General features: G+C 38.8%; 1 protein-coding gene across 1 annotated transcript; it reads left to right on the plus strand.

Annotated features, from left to right (window-relative positions):
* Positions 1 to 1540: 1540 nt before the first annotated feature.
* Positions 1541 to 4502, plus strand: LOC127104046 (uncharacterized). Its single transcript, XM_051041263.1, has 3 exons — positions 1541 to 3736; positions 3839 to 4357; positions 4470 to 4502. The coding sequence occupies exons 1-3, from the start codon at positions 1541 to 1543 to the stop codon at positions 4500 to 4502; spliced, it is 2748 nt and encodes a 915-aa protein (XP_050897220.1).
* Positions 4503 to 15959: the final 11457 nt, after the last annotated feature.

The raw sequence follows: 15959 nt of genomic DNA on the forward strand, positions 1-15959 counted from the left end.
CCCTTTTGTCTTGAAAGAACTCAAGCCCTCTCAGAAGTTAGCTTCTCTCACCTCCAATCATGTTAAGTGGTATATCAGGGATTGGGAAATCGAGGATGTTATTGTCAGTATTAGGGACTTCCCCAATTTACCTTTGATAGGAACCAAGGGTTGCATCAACTACAACCCCGTGTTATCTTTGAGGCAGCATGGTTACCCTATGAATGGCCCTCCAAAAGCTGAAGCTTTATAGCCCTTCATCTTGCACAGCGCTGAAGCAGATCACCCCGCGGTGAAGAAGATCAAGAGGTCATGGAAAGTGATTATCAGAAAGGATAAAGAATTGGGTAAAAGAAATGTCATCGCTCGAGAGCCTTATACTTGTTGGGTGAGAGAGAGGGTTCAAATGGTTAAACTCCCTTTTCCATTTGATCCTTCTATTTATCCATTGGTTCCTGAGCCAGAACCCATATTACCTAAAGATGTGGAGAAGCTTAATGCCCGTATTAAGGAGCTGGAGTTGAAGAATACTGACTTGAGGATTAAGCCCGTCCGAGCCTTAATAGAGAGTGGAAATTTGAAAGATAGTCAACATAAGAAGGACAAAGAACTTAAAATATCCAACAAAAGGGCCATGGAGTATGAGGCAAGGAGAGAAAAGTTCAGACAAGTGCTCTACGGTACTAAATATGTGTTCAAGACGAAGGAGGAAGAGTTGGATAAAGTTGTACTCTGGAACCAAAAGCTCAACAAAACTCTAGAGTTGACTCTCGAAATGAAGAGGGAAGCACGTCTGATTTTTGAGATTCATACTCGTGAACTTGAGAACACCATTCAGAAGTACAAGGATGCTTGGGAATGTGAGAAGTTAAGGACTGAAGATTCGGAAAGATTTTGTACACGTTTGAATTATCAGGTGGAACAAGTCGATGCTAGGATCCAGGCACTTGAGGGTATGGATCAGGATGCTGCCTATCTGATGTTGCTGAATAAGTGCAGATACTGGAGAAACCTCTATAGAGACATAGAGGTGACCAAGGCTAAAGACTTGCGCATCATTCAAGACCTCCAAGGACTTTACACTGAGTGGAAGGGAAAATTTATGAGGCTGTCCAGATTTGCAAATTTCATCATGCAGGAGTTACCTGAGAAATTGCAAGAAGCTGATTGGTGCATGTGTCCAGAGAACACTCCACATCAAGTTTTTAATTTCATTAAATTTTGTAAGATGATGTTGGAGGGGCTGACTACCGACCTTTCTACGGTTCGGAAGGCCCGTATGCCGTAGGCATTTGTTTGTATTTGAACTTTGTTCTAAATTAATGAAAAATCGCTTTTGGGATTCATTTTATTGTGTTTTATTGCTTTGAATACTTGCGAACAAATGTTATGGCATTTTTGAAATGAATAACTGAAACTAACCAAGAGTTTTGCAAACAAGATGTATTCATACATGCATTCATACATTTTCAAAATAGAGTCTCACTCTGTCCTTTCTTCCTCCAGTTTCACGTTGAATCTTCAACACTCGTACAATACTCGTGCCCGAGCAAGATAAAGGATGGTTGAACAAGAGAAAGAGAGCGGTCGAGTTAGAGCCGAATTATACGAGATCAAGGGGGGCATGTCCCATATGAGAGAAATGCTACAAGCTTTGACTTTCAGATTTCAAGCTCCACAAGCGACCGTGATTTCAAAGATCACGGGCCCAACAGTCAGAGTCCAACTTCAGAGGTCTTTACCTTCAACCCTACCTCCATATGGGTTACCTTACGACTTCATCCCTCGAGCAGAAGAAGTGCATGACATTGGGCAATCTGTCCAACAAGTTGTGCCATTTCCGGTTTACACCGATGCATGCCCAGTCGTCCACATTGTTGCTCCACCAGCTGTTTATGCTAGGCCTGTTCCACATTTTGAAGATCAACATCAGCTATATCAGATAGCCGAGTCAACTGTTAGTGGTGATGAAGTGAGATTTGAAGATTTTAGAGAAGTGAAGAAGAACATGCAACTCCTCGAGAAGAAGTTCCGAGCATTGGAAGGAGACCACGTCTTTGGTTCTACTGCCAAAGAAATGTGCCTTGTATCTGGGTTGGTGATTCCGACTAAGTTTAAAACTCCGGACTTTGACAAATACAAGAGGCATACTTTCCCAAAAAGCCACCTCATCATGTATTATCGTAAAATGGTTGCTCACATGGAAGATGACAAGCTGATGATCCACTGTTTCCAAGATAGCTTGAGTGGGGCTCCTTCCAAATGGTATTTGAGTCTGGATCAAAGTAGGATCAGATGCTTCCAAGACCTATCAGACGCCTTCATCAAACACTACAAATACAACATGGACATGGCGCCTGATAGAAGACAACTACAAAGCATGTTCCAGCGTGACAAAGAGTCATTCAAGGAATATGCTCAAAGATGGAGGGAACTGGCTTCTCAAGTTGAACCACCTCTTGCCGAAAAGGAAACTTCTGAACTATTCATTGACACTGTCCAACCCCAATTTTATGAGAAGATGGTTGGAAGTGCTTCCTTGGTTTTCTCCGAGCTTGTTGCTATAGGAGCTCGTGTTGAATACGGTTTGAGAAATGGTAAACTTGTAGTTGTTGCTGGAACTTCAAGTGCTAGTCCAAAGAAGTTCTCTGAAGGATTTCCTAAAAAGAAAGAAGGTGAAACTAATGTTGTGTCTATTGGACAAGGAAGAGCCCCTCCAAAAAGAAGACAACAACAATATTCACAACAGCAGTATGTTCAACAACATTTTCCATATCAGCAGCATATATATCCCATTCAGTACGCCCCACAACCGTATGTGGCTGCTGTGGCGCTCCCCTTTAATCAACAGCCTGCTCAGGCTTATCAACCACCTCCAATTTATCGACCAGCTCTAGTTCAACAACGTGCTCCTGCTCCCTTGGTTTATCCGCAAGCACCAGCAGCTCCTGCCTATCAACAACCGAGAGCTCAGGCTCCAAGACAAAATGCTCAGTATCAAAATAGGAGACAGTGGGATAGGGAAACCTTCAATCCAATTCCAATGTCATATACTGAGCTTTATCCCTCACTATTACAAAAAGGTTTGGTGGTTCCTAGACTTATGGGACCTCCACCTGATCGTTTGCCTCCATGGTACAACCCTAATGCACATTGTCCTTTTCATGAGGGTGCCCCTGGGCATGACCTAGAGGGTTTCTATGCTTTGAAGCATAGGGTTCATGAGCTGATTGATAGCAAGATTCTATCTTTTAGGGATATGGGACCAAACATGAAGAATAATCCTCTCCCCTCCCCCCATGGAGACCCTACAGTGAACGCGATTGAAGATGCCTCTGATGGTGTTATGGTTGAGAAGGTTGATGATGTTAAGACTCCTTTGACACCATTCCACGCCCGATTGGTGGAAGCTGGCCTGGTTGATGTTTGTGATGACAACTGTGAAGAGTGTGCCACACACTCAAGGGGGTGTCAGATGGTACGAGATAATATTCAAGACTTGATGAACAAAGGAGTGCTTCAAATCTCCAGTGTTGCAAAGAATGAAGATATGTCAGTAATTGAACCTTGTTTCAATTTACTTGAACCGGTTGAATTCCCTTACTATAGTAGTAGAGTGGTGCATGCGAATAATCATTTGTCACCTGTTGAGATTTGTATGCCTACGCCATTTCCATATAAAAGCACCAAGGTTGTGCCTTGGAAATATGAGATTACCGTTGTGGACAAGATCGTTGAAGGAAGTGAAGACGGTGAAGTGACAGAAACTGCGAATGAGGACGTCACCAATATTGCAGGAATGAGCATAATGACCAGTAGTGGTTGAATTTATACGCCTAAGTTCAATGTGACTCCTCAGGCGCTAGCCAGGGAATCTACAGTTATAGCTCATACTAAAGAACCTGAAGTGGTCCAATCTGAAGATGTTGTTGAATTCCTAAAGTTAATAAAGAGAAGTGGTTACAAAGTTGTGGATCAGTTGTATCAGACACCATCTAAGATTTCTATTTTGTCTCTGTTATTGAACTCCCAAGCCCATAGGGAGGGTTTGTGGAAGGTGCTTTCTCAAGCTCATGTAACACAAAGCATAACAGTAGACCAGTTTGATAGGGTGGTTGCAAACATCACAACTTGCAATACTTTAAGCTTTAGTGGAGAGGAGTTACCTAAAGATGGACAAAATTACAATCGTGCTCTCCATGTGTCAGTGAAGTGCAAAGATGATGCTTTGGCAAGAGTTTTGGTTGATACTGGACTTTCTTTGAATGTGATGCCAAAGAGAACACTTGTCGAGTTGTCTTATCAAGGACCAGCCATGAAGCCCAATGCCTTGATAGTGAAAGCTTTTGATGGTTCCTGGAGAACCGTGATTAGAGAGGTAGAACTACCCATATTGATTGGCCCTCATATATTCCCGATTAATTTCCAAGTCATGGATATTAATACGGTGTATAGCTGCTTACTGGGGAGTCCCTGGATTCATGTTGCAGGGGCAGTTACCTCCACTTTACATTAGAAAATGAAGTTTGTAATGGACAATCAATTGATCATCATTTCTGGAGAGGACTTTATGGTCAATCACCTTTCATCCTTCAGGTATATCGAGGCTGATGAGGACGCTTTGGAAACTTCTTTCCAAGCTCTTGAAATAGCCAACGCCACTTTTATGGAGATGAAAGACCCTATTGGGAAAGCTTATTCATATTTCGCTTCTCTGAAAAATGCCAAGTCTAGTATCGAAGGAGGAAGCTCTGAAGGTTGGCGTCAGCTTATTGACGTTCGTGAAAAGCATGATCGTTTCGGTCAGGGATATGTGTCTTCCGCTGCGAAAGGAGCCTGGGTCCTCAGTACATGATTCATCCATGGAGATCAGGTCAATGCAATTGAAGACAACACCGAAGATGAAGATGAGCCATGTTTGGTTTACCGATGTGAGACAACTTTGAACAATTGGAATGCGATTGAGATCCCTGAAATTTTTCCTTTGTCAAAGTAATAATTGTTGTTTTTCCTTTCAAATCCTTAGCTCTACCCAAGGCTAATGGATCATGTTGTAAGGCCCCTTTTCATTTTCAAATAATCATTATCAATGAATAAAAGGCATTTTGTTAAATTCTTATTATTCATTTATTTTCTTTCTCTTAAGAAAATGTCAATCTTTTCAAAAACAAAAAGAAAACTTTTTCCATTTGTGCATCTTTTATTTTTACTTTTCTAAAAAAAATCAATCATTCAAACATGCAGAATAAATGATAACCCTGTTGAATCCAATGACTCTACTCCCTCTCATAACTTTGACTCCCCTATCTACCAAGCGGAAGAAGAGGGTGAAGAAGATTGTTACATCCCCGACGAATTGGCAAGGCTGCTCGAGCAGGAGTCTAAAGCCTTCCAGCCACATAAAGAACCAGGGGAAACAATCAACCTTGGCACAGAGGAAGAGAAGAAAGAAGTCAAAGTCGGCACCACACTTGAAGCAAGCACCAAGGAGAGATTGGTTAAGCTGCTACAAGAATATGTGGATGTATTTGCATGGTCATATCAGGATATGCCAGGCCTGGACACCGACATCATTGAACACATGCTACCGTTTCAGCCCGACTGTCCGCCAGTAAAACAGAAACTCTGAAGAACAAGACCAGATATGGCTCTGAAGATTCATGAAGAAGTCAAACGAAAATTTGATATTGGTTTCCTCGCAGTGGTAAAGTACCCACAATGGGTAGCTAATATTGTACATGTTCCTAAGAAGGATGGAAAGGTGAGGATGTGTGTTGACTATAGGGATCTAAACAAAGCTAGTCCGAAGGATAATTTCCCCTTACCACACATTGATACTCTGGTAGACAATATTACAAGTTTTGTTGTATTCTCCTTTATGGATGATTTTTCTAGATACAATCAAATCAAGATGGCTCCAGATGACATGGAGAATACCACTTTCATTACCCATTAGGGCATGTTTTGCTACAAGGTGACTCCTTTCGGTCTCAAAAATGTTGGGGCAACTTACCAAAGAGCTATGGTCACTCTTTTCCATGATATGATGCACAAAGAGATAGAGGTCTATGTCGACGACATGATCGCTAAATCTCAGAATGAAGAAGATCCTATGAACCATCTGAAGAAGCTATTTGAACTCCTCAGAAAGTTTAGACTACGATTAAACCCTGCAAAATGCACATTTGGTGTCCGTTCAGGGAAGTTGCTTGGTTTCATCGTTAGTCAACAAGGAATTGAGGTGGACCCTGATAAGGTCCGAGCTATACAAGAAATTCCTGCTCCACGCACCGAGCGAGAAGTTAGAGGTTTCCTTGGACGTTTGAATTACATCCCAAGGTTTATCTCACATATGACGGCCACGTGTGAGCCTATCTTCAAATTGCTTTGAAAAGATCAAGCAATTGAATGGAATTCCGATTATCAAAGTGCTTTTGAGAAGATCCGTCAATACTTGCAAGAGCCCCCTATTTTGATTTCACCTGTCCCAGGAAAGTCATTAATCATGTATCTGGTTGTGCTTGAAGGGTCAATGGGATGCGTGTTGGGGCAACATGAAGAAACTGGTCGGAAAGAACATGCTATTTACTATCTGAGTAAAAATTTTACTGATTATGAAAGTCGATATTCGCTTTTGGAGAAGACTTGTTGCGCGCTAGAATGGGTCGCTCGTCGTTTGAGGCAGTACATGATTTTCCATACTACTTTGTTGATCTTAAAGATGGATCCAATAAAGTATATCTTTGAGAAACCTGCCTTGACTGGAAGACTTGCCCGTTGCCAGATGCTCTTGTCAGAGTACGACATCCAATATGTAACCCAAAAGGCAATTAAGGGAAGTGTGTTGTAGCGGGAAATTCATGATTATTAAGCTATTGGCAAGCTAAAGATCAATTAACAAGAGTCGCCACCGCGATTTTATTGTTTCCAAGGGAAAAGGGAGAAAATGCGATCAAAACCCAAATAGTAAGAAGTTTTCAAATAAAAACTAACAAAAGTCAGAGATCACAGATAAGGGGGTTGGTTACACAGAGGGAAGGTGTTAGCACCCAAAGTGTCCTAGGTACTCCTAGGGAGCCCTTTATGTGTGCATATGTATTTTGTACAAAGTGGTGTTTACAAACAAAACAAATGGGGGGATGAGAAAAGAATTGATTAATTATATTTTTGTGTTTGACAAGACCTTTGGTCTCGTGCCTACGTACCAACATATAAATGAGGGATCAAAACCTCATAGTTCGTGCTATAAATTTCAAAGTGAGTTGGTTGGTTTTAACAAAAATTAAGCTTGAAAGGCACAAAGGCCTAAAATGGTTTGAATGAGTTAGTTCTTTTTGGATTTTTGAAAGATTAAGTCAAGTATAGTTAAGTTCATTTACAAGTTTGATTTAAGAAAGTAAGTTTGAAAATGCAATGGCATAAGGCCAAAGTTTCTACCTTTTTTGCAAAAGTGGTCTAAGTTTAGAACAAAAATAGTTCACCCAAAGAAGGTTTTAAAAATGGAGGGAGAGATTTTGAAATTAAAGAAATGGGGAGAAGATGAAGAGACTACCCTAGATACAAGAAATTTAAAAGTATAAAGTTGAAAAGATCTAACCAAATGGGAGCAATCCAATAGACAAGTATGTCAATAGAAACCCAGAATTCCCTTGGACTTTTTTTAATCAAGCAACACACAAATGCACAATTATATCAATCTTGAAGAGCAAAGGCATCAAATAAAGATGGCCCCATCCAAGCTTATCCACTTCAATGATCTTCTTCAAAATAGCCTATGTAGCATATGAATCCCACAAGTCACATGTTCAACATGACAGCTTAGCAAGGATCAATGTTGCAGATGAATCTGGAGAGATCTAGAATGATGTATCAGATGAATTCAAACTTGCAATTTCTTGGTCTCTCAACAAATTGGCATTGGCCAAGTCCATTAGCAAAGGAATGTTGCCTAAATTCTAAGTCCAATTGGGGAGATCAAAACAACAGTCCACTTAAATTGTCTTTTAGGATTTTTGTTATTATTATGTGCATTAATGGTCAAAGACCAATCAAACAAACAAAGCAACAAAGTATATCACACAATATGGTCCAAGTGGACAAAATGAAAATTGCATAAACATAAACAATTAGAATGATATGTACAATGACAAATGATAATAGAACAATAAAAATAAATTGCATTAAAAGTAAAAGCTGGAAAGTAAAAGTTAATGGTTAGTAAGTTAATAGTTAGTTTTGTTTTGCTTTTTGATGTCAAGACATTCTTTGGAGAACACTCAACCCACTTGCCACAAGCATGGATCCTTGAACCAAAACATCTTCCAAAGGAAGGAAAGAAGGCCAAGTTTCCACACAATACCATGGAAGAGGAGAGACTTACAATCTCACTAACTAGAATTCTTATGCCTTTTGTGTCACAAATTTAGCGCTATGTTAAGCAATCGTAATTGGACTTATGTAGAAGTCACAACTATTTGAGGCTGGGCAATAAACTTTTGGTGTTAATGCATGTTGGAGACATAGTATTAAGAACTATGCTCATTAAACATACCACACACAAAAAATATGCAAAGGTGCGGCCTAATCTCATTAGTACTCATGTTAATCTTTCAATCAACTAGCATTAGGACTTTGAGATGTCATTGGCCAATTGAAATGAATGGATGAAGAAGGGGAGTTAGATAAAGAGGGAAAGGGATGAATGAGATCACAAATTGGTCAAAGGAGGACTTTTAACAAATTAATATTATTCATTCATTTTGGGAGATGGAATGTACATTCCATCAATCCCCTAAATCCAATAATATTAACTTGACAAAGTCAAATCAACCTTGATCAAGGCCCAACAACAAATGAGAAACTCAACAAAGTCAATCCAAATGGTCAACACAATTAAAATGGCATTTATTCAAATAAAAATATTAAAATAATGCATTAAATTCAAATATGTTTTGTCCAAATCCTAAAATCACATCAAAACACCAAATAAACGGCCATGTGATTTATCATAGGTCAAACAAGGTCAAAGGACCTTGGATAAAAAAAATCATAATTTTTGGACACTTAAAAATATTTTTAAACAATTAAAAACAAGTGAAAAATCAATCAATTCATGAAAAATATTAATAATGATCCAAAAAATAATTTTAATTAAGAATATGAAAGAAAAATATTTGAAATTTTTTGGTGAAAAGAAAAATCAGAAATTGCAAAAATACGTGGACCATCAGATCTCCCTCATTAATTGGGGTGGCAGATCTGATGATCCACAGCGCGCGTTCCACCAACACGTGAGTCAACTGCGCTGCAAACTTGTTAATCAAAAGGGACAGCTGAGATTATAACGTGGAGCAAGGATCGCACGGTCTAAACCTGAGACAACTCATCATCGAAGCCAGAGCTCCGGTTGTCTTCTCCAGCGAGCCTCGTCGGACTGGTCATCATCAACCATCACCAAAATTTCAAACACGGACATGATTTTAAAGAGAAAGCATCACTGAGCATGAATATCACCTCCATTTCTTCCAATTCCCACTATATTGAGAGATATGTGGAATTGAAAAATGAGGTTCATGATCTGAGTTGCTTCAGTTCATCATCAAAACAACTCAAACACCTTGCCTACATTGGTAGGACTTCAGCCAACACAATAACCAAGAGAATCGAGCAAGAAACAAGGAGAATCGAAGAGATCAAATTTTCTGCAAAATACCTTCAATGGAGGTCTGAGCTTGCTAGATCTTGATCTGAATCTTGCTTTGCTTCACTCCAATTGCTTGCAGACGAGGAATGGAATGGCTTAGAATCAATGGACTCCTGGAGAATTGAATTCTAAAACAGTGGAGATTCAACCTCAAATTCAACAGAATTTTTCAGGTTTATCCTCTCAATGTGAAGGGTTTTCTGTGGGGAATCAAAGCTGGCACAGTGTGTGTGTTGATTTTGAACAATTAAGCTTCAATTTATAGAGAATTCAAGTGATAACTGCACACTCCTTTCAAGTTTCCAATTTTGGCAAAGTGAGGTAAGCAGCTGCATGGGCACGCATAGGCCCATCAAATGATTGTTCAAAATTGCATAATGAAGTTCAGATGCATTGGAGGTGGATTGAATTGCAAGGCAATTGAGCATTGTTGTTTGAAGTTTGATCCATGACACATGATACCAGCTTGTTTAAGCCATGCGCAGCCTATGCATTTCTCATCCAAAATGCATGAATTTTAGCTCTTTGGAAAGGTGAGATCAAGAGGAACAAGTTTTATGTAGAACACTTTTTCATTTGGAGCTTGGAACTTGGATATATTTGAGGTGGAAGTTTGGAAAAATTTGACATGTCAAAAATTTTCTAAATGTCAAGCCATATGTCTCAATATTCCACCTTGCTTAACTTTTTATGGGAGCTTCAAATGAGAAAAAGTGTCTTCATCAAAGTTGTATCTCTCTTAAATACCTTCAAAATGGTCACCCATTTCATTTAATTTGGATTTGAAATGATAAAGTTATGCATTCTTGAAGTTTGGCAAAATCACTTGATCAATGGTATAGGTCAAAAGTGATCTATAATGTAGCCTCATATCACATGTGCAAAGAAGTTGAATTTTCTCCCACTACAAACATAAAAGTTGAAGTAGACACATTGAATTTGATTGTGCAACTTGGAAATCTTTCATCTCATAAAAATTGAGCAAGTTATGGCCTTGGGAAGTTGACTTTCAAATTAGGGTTTAGACAAAATGACCTATAATGTTTCAACATACAAAATGATTTTCCAAGAAAAACTAGCTCTAGATCTCAACATGAAAGTTGTTTCTAATGTCATTTAGAGTACGTTTTCTCTTGGAATCATTTTCATATGATGAAAATTGTAGGAGATAGGGTCTACGGAGACCCAGTTTTGATCAGATGAATTCATCTGGCCAACCACCATCAACCAACTTGCTAATTTCCAATTATCTTGACTTTCTTGGCTCATGGTAGATCATATATGCATAAGATGATGAAATTTGAAGTTTCCCTTGAGAAATTTGATCAATTAGTGAGATAGCTTGTTGGAGAAGTTACTCAAGATACCCAGTCAAACTAGGGTTTCCAAGGCAAATCAACCTCAAACTCTTGAAGCAAACTTGATCAATATAATATGTAGAAGAAATTGGGACTCATACATGATGCTCATAAGCATTCTTGAATAAATTCTTGATGGTTCTCTTTGTTCATGAGGGTCTCAAACCCTAGATGTGATCAATGAATCAAGGATATCATGTCCCTACCTACAAAAAGAGTTAGATAAATACAAAGACATATTTTTGGTATTTTGGTTAGTGAAAAATGGTAAAATACAAGTATGATATAATCACAAAGTGCTTGATGATCTCTCCCCAAAACAAACCCAATGAAGGAGGGGTAAGGAGAGTACCAAGGTATGATCCCAATGTTAATGCTTATGATGGAATTGCATGAGGGATCTTAGGGTCAAAATTGGGGTCTTACAGCTGTCCCTATTTAAGGACATTCTAACTGAGGAGGTGAAGTTTAAAATCTTTGGCTCGACTCAGTAGAATGGGCTTAAATAGCAACATAGAGAAACAAATTTTGGTCCCTAAGAGACCTCATGATGCATATGATACGAATGAAAAAGTTAATGCTTTGGGGGGAAATATTTCCACAAAGGAAAAAGAAATCAGAGAGACCGAAAATCCGCAAGAGCACAATGCATTCCATAAGGAAAACTCACTGGGGAGACAGAGACTCTGGGGGATAAAAGGAGTTATGCGTAGGCCAGGCTACGACTTAAAACTATTGGGGGACTTGAGGGGATCCATATAAAATGGAAAGACTCAGCCGGGGAAACAAACATCAGCAGGGAATATGAAATAAGCCAGGATAAAACTGAAGTATTTGACTCATGCAGGGAAACAACGATTTCACTAAGGAAATGCGCACTCAACTCAACTGGGGAAGAAATAAACTTCAACACAGGAGGAGCAGAAATCTATTACCTACCACTTGTTACTGGGTAAGGAGATAATAAAGATCTGACAGGGAGAACATCCGTCATTGATTAAGATGAACATATCAAGGATGACCCGCTGAGGAAAAGCCAGGAGGAATATTTATTACCGGTTACTGGGTAAGAATAGCCTTGTTGGGGAAAACTGCAGGAAATAAGATTTACAACTACCAGTTACTGGGCAGAAGACCAAAGGTGAGAGTATCTGTCATCGGTTAGGATGAACATATCAAGTATAAACTCAACAGGGAAGAAAATCCGTCACTGGTTAAGATGAACAGATCAAGGATAGACTTGCCCGGGGATGTCAAGGAGGATACCCGTCATCGGTTAGGATGAACATATCAAGGATATACCAACTGAACAAAAAGGGAATTACATCTATCAAAAACTGAATAGAAAACCGTCGGAGAGAGAATCCGTCACCGGTTAGGATGAACATATCAAGGGTTAAACTCTGCGAGGGGACAAAGTAGGATTTACAACTACCGGTTACTGGGTAGAGGACCAAAGGTGAGAGTATCCATCATCGGTTAGGATGAACATATCAAGGATAAACTCAACAGGGAAGAAAATTTGTCATCGGTTAAGATGAACAGATCAAGGATAGACTTGCCCGGGGATGTCAAGGAGGATACCCGTCATCGGTTAGGATGAACATATAAAGGATATACCAACTGAAGGAAAAGGGAATTACATCTATCAAAAACTGAATAGAAAACCGTCGGAGAGAGAATCCGTCACCGGTTAGGATGAACATATCAAGGATTAAACTCTGCGAGGGGACAAAGTAGGATTTACAACTACCGGTTACTGGGTAGAGGACCAAAGGTGAGAGTATCTGTCATCGGTTAGGATGAACATATCAAGGATAAACTCAACAGGGAAGAAAAGTCATTACCAGTTAAGATAAACATATCAAGGATAGACTTCCGGGGACTCCACTGGGGAGAAAATGGGTACTTTTGTCGGGTATTGGGCAAGAAGTAACAAACCGTAAACTAAGAAGAATATTACCAGTTACTGGGTAATAAACTCTTAGGGGACTAAAATATCTATCTAGGTAAGAGCTAGAAAGAACAGTCAATCAAGACTCAATCCCAATGAGGACATAACTCAAGGGGAGTAATTTTATCCAGAAAATTTGCTGGAGAGGAAACTGAAATAATAATCATCCACGAGTAAACAAGCTTAGTGGGGAATCAAAGAAAGGTTAAAGTATTTTCTGCTTAGGGGCTGACACTCTACACTTGAATAAGGACAGACATCAGATTTGGTATGGGGATAAAGTACCTCCATAACAAAGAATGAGAATCTCAAACCAAACAAATATGAAGAATATGCAAAATCATGAAATTATATGAATGTATATGTGTAGCACCTCAAATTTGCACCCTACCATTTTGTACATTCATTTCATATTAGGTCATAACATAACATAGGCCACTGCATAACATTGCATTGTCCATTTGCCCAAGTGCAGGCTCAGCTGACCGATCAGGTCAAACTGATCAGGAGAATCAGTCAAACAAGCAAGCAGTGCTATTTTCATTGGAACAAAGCCCTATGGTTGATTTATCAAGTTCATATGGTCTAAGGATCATTTTGAAGTGGTTTGGCCCAAGATTGGAGGCTCAGAAGTCATCAGTCAAGCTGAATTTCAGCTGGAACCATAGAAAGTCAATTGTGGTCAACTGTGGTCAACTGTGCCTGATTTTACGGATTGGAAGGTGTGAGATGGTTTGAAGAGCCTCATTCATGTCCATATAAGTCTCATTTGACATATCAAAGACCAAGGTTGAAGATTTGGAGGTCAGATCAGAAGTTTCCAAAAATAGAAGGTGACCTGTAATTTCAGCTGCCCAAAATGGAAACTTTTTCTCCTCAAAATAACTTCATCATACAAGCTTCAAATGGATTTTTGTCCAACATGAAAGTTGAAGATCTTGATCTCACCATTCCAAAAAGTCCAAGAACTTGAAATTCCCATGTGTGGTTAGCAAGATATGGTCCAGTCATTTTCCAAAAATGCCCGAAATCAAAGTGCCATAACTCTCACATGGAGTGGCCAAATTGGATGGTTTTTCTTTGAGCAAATCACATTTAATGTGTACTTTCATAATCCATCACCACATTTTGCCAAAAGCATTCACATAAAAAGGCCATTTTTCAAGTGCACTAATTAAAATCCAAGGGCAAAATGGTCCAACTTTCAAAATATTTGGAATTTTGGCATGGGACTTTTTGCAACAATTTCTAAATGTCATTTGTGACCTGTTGGAACCAAGTTTGGACAGAAAAATCAGCTGCATTAACCAAGGGCATTTTGGCCACACTTGAAAATTGCACATTAACACTAATCATGTACATTTTGCTAATCTTAATTAATTTGTGATTAAGCATTGGTATAAATAGATAATTGCAACTGTATTCATTAACCACTAATCATTTTTCAAGATCCAAACAGAAAATCACAAAAAACTCTCTCAATTCTCTCACTTTTTCATACATTGCTTTCACACTTTTTTTCCAAATTCATCAATAATTCATCATTTTTCGTGCAATTTCTTGGTGTAGTTCTCATTTGCAGGTCTTAATCAAGTTCTGTTCGTAGCAAATTGAAGCAAAAACCGTCCAAAACTCCAACTGTGCAAAGCTTCTCCTTCAATGGCAGTTGGCAAGCTCCATGGATTCGTGCACTCTCGAGCTAAACAAGCATCACCAATCGTCTTCCTGATCGATATTCTCCATCTGTTTCACACCAATCGGAGCTGAATCGCGCGGATTTCACACGGCACCGTCGAGAAGGTAAGAATTCGAATCCTTTAATCCATGAAATCTTGATATGCGTTTCGTAGATCTTGCATTGTAGAGTAGCATAGAGCTTGTATCATGCGTTTTCATCAATTATTGAGAGAGATATCTTGGATTAAAGTTTAGATGCACAAACTTCATTCGATCGATTCGCAGTGTACATGAATTTCTGGACTATTTCGTAGTGATATTTGTGATCTAAGTGCTTAGACCTTTCCAACCATATATTGTTTGCGTATTTTCGTTGAGATTTGGTCGTAACCGTAGCTGGAAGTGAAGAACCACATGAACACGGTGATGAACGCGGGATTCTGGAGATTTTTCCCTGCTTTGATCCGTTCCACGTGCATGCCATTTTCAAACTCTGTTTACCACCAAAACCGGCCAATGGAGCGATGACAACACATAAATGAAGTGCTGTACGTTTTGGATTAATTACGGAAACGCCATTGTAGCTTAATTAATTCATATAATCACTTAAATAATTATTCAATAATTCCACAAATCTTAAAAAATTCATAAAAAATTCAATATTAATCCAAATTAAGTGGGACTTTTTTGATAGATTCCAAATTTAATCTACTTTTTTTTAGGCATAGTAGTGTAAGTTGTGCCTGGTAGAATTTTAGAAGGGCTTATTGATCTTTGACATGTGTGACATAATTGTATGTTTTACCATTTTAATCACCAAATGCTCATACATTGTCCAAAATTAATGAAATTTCATATGGTGATTCTTGACACATTTCTGGAGATTTTGGTATATCATTTGTAATTTTTAGACCTCTAGATTGGTAGATATGATTTATTCTTTTTGAGTGTGACAATATGTGTCACATTATGATATGCTGAGTTCATGAATTATTTTTCCATGCTTCCCCTAGGCCTATGGCCCTGATTTTTTGCATGAGATGACATGTATATGTTAACTTTCAACATGAATTTTTGTGGATTTAATTAGTCCCTTTTCTAATTGATTTGGATTTTTGATTGCTGTTTAGCATCTTTGGGTTGTTTCTTGTGTAACAAACTTTACATGTGTTGTTGAATGCTCATACTATATCATATGAATGTGAAATTTGATGGAGTGATTCATAACATGTTTAGGTGTAGTTTGGCTTTGGTCCCATCAATTTCTTAATTGTTTTCACTATTTGGC

The sequence above is a fragment of the Lathyrus oleraceus genome, chromosome 7 (assembly GCF_024323335.1).
Source record: "Lathyrus oleraceus cultivar Zhongwan6 chromosome 7, CAAS_Psat_ZW6_1.0, whole genome shotgun sequence".
NCBI classification, from domain to species: Eukaryota; Viridiplantae; Streptophyta; class Magnoliopsida; order Fabales; family Fabaceae; genus Lathyrus; species Lathyrus oleraceus.